The following is a 9,496-nucleotide window of genomic DNA, read 5'->3' on the forward strand; positions in this document are numbered from 1 at the left end:
TCTTTTCGTGCCCAGAACAAACATTTCCAAATACACAACAATGTCACATGAAAGTTGAGAAAACACAAATGTATAACTTGGCAACATTTGCAAGTCTAATCATCTTACTTACAGCGAAAATGACTATTTTGCCTCCTTTGAGCATATTACAAAAATTAAAAACCGATTTTGGAGACAAATATTTTTTAGGAACATATCTGTTTCGTAACTGATCATAATTGGGACATTCCATCATAAAATGAAACTCATCACCAATCACAGACATGTTACAAACCTTACAAAACCGTAACTCTCGTGGTATACCTTTGTGTCTCACACACACACACACACACACACACACAAAGACACACACACACACACACCAGGCCTGCAGGGTCACCAACCTCCTTGGGGTGTATGGAGGAGTGAAGCAGGGCCTGCACCTCCAGGTCAGGTATGCCCAGTGTGTGCACCATGAACTGCTCTGTGCTATTCTCATCCCTCAACACTCCCACCAGATTCACATCTGATAAAACAAAACACACACAAAAACTCGCATGGTGTGGTGTGGTGTAGTGTGGTGTGGTGTGGTGTAGTTGGTGTGATGTGGTGTGGTGTGGTGTGGTGTAGTTGGTGTGATGTGGTGTAGTTGGTGTGGTGTAGTGTGGTGTGATGTGGTGTAGTTGGTGTGATGTGGTGTAGTTGGTGTGGTGTGGTGTGGTGTGGTGTGGTATGGTATGGTGTGCATGTGGTGTGGTGTTTACATGGTGTGGTGTGATGTGGTGTGGTATGAAGTGGTGTGGCGTGGTGTGGTGTGGTGTGGTGTGGTATGGTATGGTGTGCATGTGGTGTGGTGTGTACATGGTGTGGTGTGATGTGGTATGAAGTGTGTGGCATGGTGTGGTGTGGTGTGGTGTTGTGTGGAGTAATTGGTGAGAATATGGTGCAGTGTGGTGTGGTGTGGTGTGGTGTGGTATGGTATGGTGTGCATGTGGTGTGGTATGAAGTGGTGTGGTGTGGTATGAAATGGTGTGGTGTGGTGTAATTGGTGTGCATATGGTGCAGTGTGGTGTAGTATGGTGTGGTGCAGTGTGGTATGGTGTGGTGTGGTGTTGTGTGGTATGGTGTGGTGTGGTGTTGTGTAGTATGGTGTGGTGTGGTGCAGTGTGGTGTGAAGTGGTGTGGTATGTGGAGTGGTATGGTGTGGTGTGGTGTGGTGTCATGTGGTATGGTGTATGGTGTGGTGTGGTGTGAAGTGGTGTGGTATGTTGAGTGGTATGGTGTGGTGTGGTGTGGTGTCATGTGGTATGGTGTATGGTGTGGTGTGGTGTGAAGTGGTGTGATGCAGTGTGGTGTGGTGTTGTGTGGTATGGTGTGGTGCAGTGTGATGTGAAGTGGTATAGTGTGGTATGGTGTGGTGTGATATGGTGAGGTGTGGTGCAGTGTGGTGTGAAGTGGTGTGGTGTTGTGTTGTGTGGTGTGGTGCAGTGTGGTGTGGTGTGGCATGCTATGGTGTGGCGTGGCATGCTATGGGATGGTATGTCATTACTTTTTGTCACAAAATATTTCTCTGTTTGAAATTTGGCCTGCTCTCGTACCTCAGAATACAGCACCATCCTTTTTTTTCTTCTTTTTTCTTTCTCCAAATGTATTTGTTTTCTTATCAATCTATATCTTTCCATAGTGTTTTAACAGGGACTACCTTTTTGTTGCCATGGGTTCTTTTACACGCACTAAGCATACTCTGCAAACAGGACTTCAGTTTATCATCTCATCCTATGACTAGCATCCAGTCCACCCCTCAAGGTATTGTGGAAGGGAGAGTAAAAGTCCCAGTGCATATATGGGATTCAAACCAATGAAACTATGTAAAGTATATGGATTGTTTTTATGCAATGTTTTTGAGGGAAAAAAATGACATGTAATATTACCAAATGAAATTGATGATTAGTTCATAAGCTCACAGCTTAACTGTCACAGCACTGATCTGTGGCCTGCACCCTTTGACAGCCAGGTGGTCTTTACCATTTCAGCTGTCATGCTGCCAACATTCACTACTTTTTACCTTACCACTTCAGCTGTCATGCCACAAACATTCACTACTTTTTACTTTACCATTTCAGCTGTCATGCCACAAACATTCACTACTTTTTACCTTACCACTTCAGCTGTCATGCCACAAACATTCACTACTTTTTACTTTACCATTTCAGCTGTCATGCCACAAACATTCACTACTTTTTACTTTACCATTTCAGCTGTCATGCCACAAACATTCACTACTTTTTACTTTACCATTTCAGCTGTCATGCCACAAACATTCACTACTTTTTACTTTACCATTCATGCCACAAACATTCACTACTTTTTACTTTACCATTTCAGCTGTCATGCCACAAACATTCACTACTTTTTACTTTACCATTTCAGCTGTCATGCCACAAACATTCACTACTTTTTACTTTACTATTTCAGCTGTCATGCCACAAACATTCACTACTTTTTACTTTACCATTTCAGCTGTCATGCCACAAACATTCACTACTTTTTACTTTACCATTTCAGCTGTCATGCCACAAACATTCACTACTTTTTACTTTACTATTTCAGCTGTCATGCCACAAACATTCACTACTTTTTACTTTACCATTTCAGCTGTCATGCCACAAACATTCACTACTTTGTACTTTACCATTTCAGTTGTCATGCAACAAACATTCACTACTTTTTACTTTACCATTTCAGCTGTCATGCCACAAACATTCACTACTTTTTACTTTACCATTTCAGCTGTCATGCCACAAACATTCACTACTTTTTACTTTACCATTTCAGCTGTCATGCCACAAACATTCACTACTTTTTACTTTACCATTTCAGCTGTCATGCCACAAACATTCACTACTTTTTACTTTACCATTCATGCCACAAACATTCACTACTTTTTACTTTACCATTTCAGCTGTCATGCCACAAACATTCACTACTTTTTACTTTACCATTTCAGCTGTCATGCCACAAACATTCACTACTTTTTACTTTACTATTTCAGCTGTCATGCCACAAACATTCACTACTTTTTACTTTACCATTTCAGCTGTCATGCCACAAACATTCACTACTTTGTACTTTACCATTTCAGCTGTCATGCCACAAACATTCACTACTTTTTACTTTACCATTTCAGCTGTCATGCCACAAACATTCACTACTTTGTACTTTACCATTTCAGCTGTCATGCCACAAACATTCACTACTTTTTACTTTACCATTTCAGCTGTCATGCCACAAACATTCACTACTTTTTACTTTACCATTCATGCCACAAACATTCACTACTTTTTACTTTACCATTTCAGCTGTCATGCCACAAACATTCACTACTTTTTACTTTACCATTTCAGCTGTCATGCCACAAACATTCACTACTTTTTACTTTACCATTTCAGCTGTCATGTCACAAACATTCACTACTTTTGGTGTTTCCTTTTCTGGCTCCTGGTCATGTGGTTGCCTGGAAGTCTTACTCATCTTCCTAATATGGACCCCTCATGGGCCCTCATAGCCAGTGACAATCAGGTTAAATATAAACAACCGCTTCTGATGACTGACCGACAAGGATAACCATCCCAGAAAAGTGGGGGTGGTGGTGGGGAAGGGCACCTGTTTAATTTGCATTTGTATTTGTATTTCTTTTTATCACAACAGATTTCTCTGTGTGAAATTCGGGCTGCTCTCCCCAGGGAGAGCGCGTCGCTACACTGCAGCGTCACCAATTTGTTGGGTATTTTTTCCCGCGTGCAGTTTTTATTTGTTTTTCCTATCCAAGTGGATATTTCTTCAGAATTTTGCCAGGAACAACCCTTTTGTTGTTGTAGGTTCTTCTACGGTTTATCGTCTCATCCGAATGACTAGCGTCCAGACCACCACTCAAGGTCTAGTGGAGGGGGAGAAAATATCGGCGGCTAAGCACAAACCAGCACACTCATATTCTCTCACTTCCTAGGCGGACACATTACCTCTAGGCCATCACTCCACACTACCATCAGAAAGGCAACACGGTAAGGACAGTGAAAATGCCCATTTTCTATATTAGGTGCCTGTGATTCAAACTCACAACATCTTGACTGTGAGCTTGGAGGTTAACCTCTCGCAGTCTAGATGATTATGGCAGTGTAACAATGACAGGTTAATCCACATGCAAAATGACCCCCTGTACGAATACAGAGACTGGCGTTTTTCATGACATGAGCAAGGCTCGAACCCAAACCCATCAGATGAGAAATCAACTGCACCACCACTTCCTTGTCAAGTGAGGAAATGGTGACTGCGGAGTTCTATTTGAAACTACTGTCCTGGAAACACCCAATCCCAGACAGATTCAATTTGCCTGGGTGGGTGGATTCCGTCCCGGTAAACCCATCTCTCAGACGTCCGTCTTCTCCCTGCGGACCACTGAAAAGGGGGAGGGAACCTGATCACTGCAGGAGCGACAGACACAGCTGTGTGGCAGTAATGATGCTTTAGCAGTACTGATCATCCAGCAGTCAGGCAGGCAGGCAGATCATCTATCAATCCTTCTTTCTGTCTATCTGTCTGTCTATCACTGTGCGTATGTATGTATGTATGTATGTATGTATGTATATGAATGAATACATAATCATTTTCAGATGTAACTATGTACATCTATCATTCAATTAATATAAAAAAAGAAAAAAAAAACACATATAACCACACATACATACTGACACAAACACATGTGATCATACACACATGCAGACAGACACACAAACAATCAGGCACACACATACATACTGACACATATACATACAATCATACACACACACACACACACACATGCACACACACACAAACACCCCTACACACACACAACCCACCCTTCCACCCCACACACATACCCTTCCCACCCAACCCCCATCTCCTCCACACACACACACAGACTCCCTACCAGTGGCGTTCAGAAAGGCGTCATGGAGGAAGGCGGGATCATTGATGACAGCACGGTACAGGTCTGGCAACTCGTCCATCTCCTGGGGGGTGAAGCCAGGGTTGAAGAAGTTGTGGTTCTCCGCCACCACCTGCAGCTGGTTCAGGAACTTCTGGGTCGCCCTGCAACACCGTGGTTCTCACGTGCATGGCAGTAAAACATCCAACCCACACTGACTACTACAACACCGTGGTTCTCACGTGCATCACAGTAAAACATCTAAACTACACTGACTACTACAACACCGTGGTTCTCACGTGCATCGCAGTAAAACATCTAAACTACACTGACTACTACAACACCATGGTTCTCACGTGCGTCGCAGTAAAACATCTAAACTACACTGACTACTACAACACCGCAGTTGTCACATGCGTCGCAGTAAAACATCTAAACTACACTGACTACTACAACACCGCAGTTGTCACGTGCGTCGCAGTAAAACATCCAAGCTACACTGACTACTACAACACCGTGGTTCTCACGTGCATCACAGTAAAACATCTAAACTACACTGACTACTACAACACCGCAGTTGTCACGTGCGTCGCAGTAAAACATCCAACCCACACTGACTACTACAACACCGTGGTTCTCACGTGCGTCACAGTAAAACATCCAACCTACACTGACTACTACAACACCGTGGTTCTCACGTGCATCACAGTAAAACATCTAAACTACACTGACTACTACAACACCGTGGTTCTCACGTGCATCACAGTAAAACATCCAGCCTACACTGACTACTAAACACCGTGGTTCTCACGTGCGTCGCAGTAAAACATCCAACCTACACTGACTACTACAACACCGTGGTTCTCACGTGCATCACAGTAAAACATCCAGCCTACACTGACTACTAAACACCGTGGTTCTCACGTGCATCACAGTAAAACATCTAAACTACACTGACTACTACAACACCGTGGTTCTCACGTGCATCACAGTAAAACATCTAAACTACACTGACTACTACAACACCGTGGTTCTCACGTGCGTCGCAGTAAAACATCTAAACTACACTGACTACTACAACACCGCAGTTGTCACGTGCGTCGCAGTAAAACATCCAACCTACACTGACTACTACAACACCGTGGTTCTCACGTGCATCACAGTAAAACATCTAAACTACACTGACTACTACAACACCGTGGTTCTCACGTGCATCACAGTAAAACATCTAAACTACACTGACTACTACAACACCGTGGTTCTCACGTGCATCACAGTAAAACATCTAAACTACACTGACTACTACAACACCGCAGTTGTCACGTGCGTCGCAGTAAAACATCCAACCTACACTGACTACTACAACACCGTGGTTCTCACGTGCATCGCAGTAAACATCTAAACTACATTGACTACTACAACGCCGTGGTTCTCACGTGCATCGCAGTAAAACATCCAACCTACACTGACTACTACAACACTCTGGTTCTCATGTGCGTCGCAGTAAAACATCCAACCTACACTGACTACTACAACACCATGGTTCTCACGTGCATCGCAGTAAAACATCCAACCTACACTGACTACTACAACACCGTGGTTCTCACGTGCATCACAGTAAAACATCCAACCTACACTGACTACTACAACACCGTGGTTCTCACGTGCATCACAGTAAAACATCCAAGCTACCCTGACTACTGCAACACAGCGGTTCTCACGTGCGTCGCAGTGAAACATCCAAGCTACACTGACTACTACAACACTGCGGATCTCATGTGCATCACAGTGAAACACTGAACCTGCACTGACTACTTTGCAGGAGATATAGCTCAATGGTGGAGCATTCAACTGCTGATCGAGAGGTCCCTGGTTCGAACCCAGGTGTCCCCTTCTTTTGTCTTGTGTCGGGTGCTCTCCGCAGATTGCAAAGCAACTGGCCAGTCTATGAAACATGCAACAATAAAATCACATTTTCCTGACTAAGCACGCTTGGTTACGCTGCTGGTCAGGCATCTGCTTAGCAAATGTGGTGTAGCGTATATGGATTTGTCTGAACGCAGTGATGCCTCCCTAAGTAACTGAACTGAACTGACTATGACAACTACTACTACGTTATCATCCTTCATCGTCTGCGTTTGTGGGCTGTAACTCCCACTTGTATGCATGGGTGGGCTTTTAGGTGTATGACTGTTTTTACCCACTGTGTAGGCAGCCATACTTTGTTTTCAGGCATGTGCATGCTGGGTATGCTTTTCGTTTCCATAGCCCCTACCTTAAGCTGACATGTATTACGGGATCTTTAACGTGCATGTTTCATCTTCTGTGTGTGTGTACACATGAAGGGGGTTCAGGCACTACAAAGTCTGCACATACACTGACCCTGGAGTTTGGAAAAAAAAAATCTCTACACACACACCCCACCAGTTGCACTGAGAAACTGGGGACTGAACTGAGGGAACTTGGGCAAGAATCGAGCACGCTAACCATTCGGCCACCATGACGACAACGGGGTGTTGACACACTGACGGACAGAGGAGAGTTCCCACCAACAGAGAGAGAGAGGAGTGTTCACCTGGAGTTGGAGAAGTTCATGAAGCCATGGTTGTCACGCTGCCCACCCTCACAGAACATCTGCAGCAGTGACACCAGGCCGGCTGATGGTAAGGGTTTCGCATGGTAACGGCCTGCACACACACACACACATAGAACTTCAGGTTTCAGGAGAACAGAATTTATTCTGTTGTATTCTAATTTCTACTATTTACACACACACACACACACACACGCATGCACAGACGCACACACACACACACACGCACACACACACAGAACTTATGGTTTCATGACAAAATTTACTCTATTCTATTCTATGCTATTCACATACTACACACACACACACACACACACACACACACGAAAAAAAACAACAATGGACACAGTGTGTCTACATGTGCAAAAAGAGTGGTACTCTTCTCTCTCTTTAAAAAAAAAAGAAAAGAAAAGAAAAGATAATCCACTTTCCTCTTCTTTATAAACACTGACCAGTTTTCAGTATGTGCAGCCACAAAAAGAACAGGAAGAACAAGGCCCTGCCGTCTCCCTTCCCACTGCCTACATTCCCCCCTTCCTCCCTTCCCACTGCCTACATTCCCCCCTTCCTCCAATCCCATTTTACCTCTGTCATTCATCATTAATGCATCGTCTCCTGCCTCATGCTATCATTCCACAGCCAATCACCATTTTCCCATGAACGGGGCTTTCAAATCTAATCCCACCAGGGTCAATACATTCTCATCAAGAAAAAAGAAAAAAAGAAGGACCTTACTGAAATCAAAATAATGTTCAGAGATACTGATTGTGCACATGTACAAACATGCACACACAAACACACACACACACAAAACACACATATATGTCTGAGATGTATATGAAAATGAAGGCACTTTTAGTTACATATGATCATTTAATTGAGCACATTATCGGTAATGCACTAATTGCATTCTATTATTTGATTATATAATTGGTATACTTCTATTCATTTTGTTTATCTATATAATCGGTTTACTTCCATTTATTTTCCTTTCTCAATTCTATTTACTGATTGCTTTTTTTTTATTAATATAATTAATTTGACAATTTTCGTAAGTAGAATGCACTGTAGAAACACATGTTGTGTTAAATATTTGTTTATGAATTTGTTTATTGAATGAAGAAACTTTGTGTTGTTGTACCGTGAATTTAATGCTTTTCTTAATGTCACCCCCCCCCCTTTTTTTTAAATATTTTTTATCAGCAATCATGTCAACAATACATCTGTTAAGAGATTTTTTTTTTAAAACACACCTATTCTTGTATCTTGTTTACACACACACACACACACCTCTCAGTCACATCCCCCAAACACACAATTCACACCACCAACACAGACATTCACACCACTTTTCACATGCACATGCACCCCCCCCCCCCCCCCCCCACTCAGAGAGAGAGAGAGAGAGAGAGAGAAACACTGAGAGAGCATACAAACAAACAAGCAAACAAACACGCAGAAGTGCAGTGAAAGAGTGACTAACATGCTGGGAGTGGTAATAATTGAAGAGCTCCCCCCCCTCCCACTCAGGGTCCTTGTCAGCTATCAGAAATCAATATCACTGCACCCCCCCAACCCCCTCCCCATCCACAGACCCAGCCCCTCTCCTCCCCCCTCCCCCACAAACCCCTCCACCCCCACGCCCCCTTACCCGAACACCTCATTTCTTTCTGGGAACAATGGCACCTGCATTGCAACAATTGATCATCCTCACAGGGGGTGTCTAAGGAGGTGGTAATAGGAGGAAACTGGTGCTTCAGCCCTGCTGAAGGATCAAGATGTGACAGCAATATATCACAAGTGCTGGAAACTGCTACTTCAGCCCTGCTGAAGGATCAAGATGTGACAGCAATATATCACAAGTGCTGGAAACTGCTGCTTCAGCCCTGCTGAAGGATCAAGATGTGACAGCAATATATCACAAGTGCTGGAAACTGCTACTTCAGCCCTGCTGAAGG

General features: G+C 43.6%; 1 protein-coding gene and 1 non-coding gene across 2 annotated transcripts in view; one reads left to right on the forward strand and one right to left on the reverse strand.

The window, feature by feature from the left end:
• LOC143276039 (ATP-binding cassette sub-family A member 2-like) overlaps positions 1 to 9,496 on the reverse strand; it is a 98,718-nt gene that overhangs the window by 83,052 nt on the left and 6,170 nt on the right. The window contains exons 4-7 of the mRNA XM_076580426.1: positions 9,253 to 9,362; positions 7,521 to 7,632; positions 4,949 to 5,109; positions 384 to 505 (exon numbers count right to left, since the gene is read on the reverse strand). Coding sequence (XP_076436541.1) covers positions 384 to 505; positions 4,949 to 5,109; positions 7,521 to 7,632; positions 9,253 to 9,362 — 505 coding nt within the window. The remainder of the gene's footprint in view (positions 1 to 383; positions 506 to 4,948; positions 5,110 to 7,520; positions 7,633 to 9,252; positions 9,363 to 9,496) is intronic.
• On the forward strand, positions 6,767 to 6,838 carry Trnas-gcu (transfer RNA serine (anticodon GCU)). The gene has a single exon. It is a non-coding gene; the product is annotated as a tRNA-Ser (tRNA).

This window comes from Babylonia areolata, chromosome 31 (assembly GCF_041734735.1).
Source record: "Babylonia areolata isolate BAREFJ2019XMU chromosome 31, ASM4173473v1, whole genome shotgun sequence".
Classification (NCBI taxonomy): Eukaryota; Metazoa; Mollusca; class Gastropoda; order Neogastropoda; family Buccinidae; genus Babylonia; species Babylonia areolata.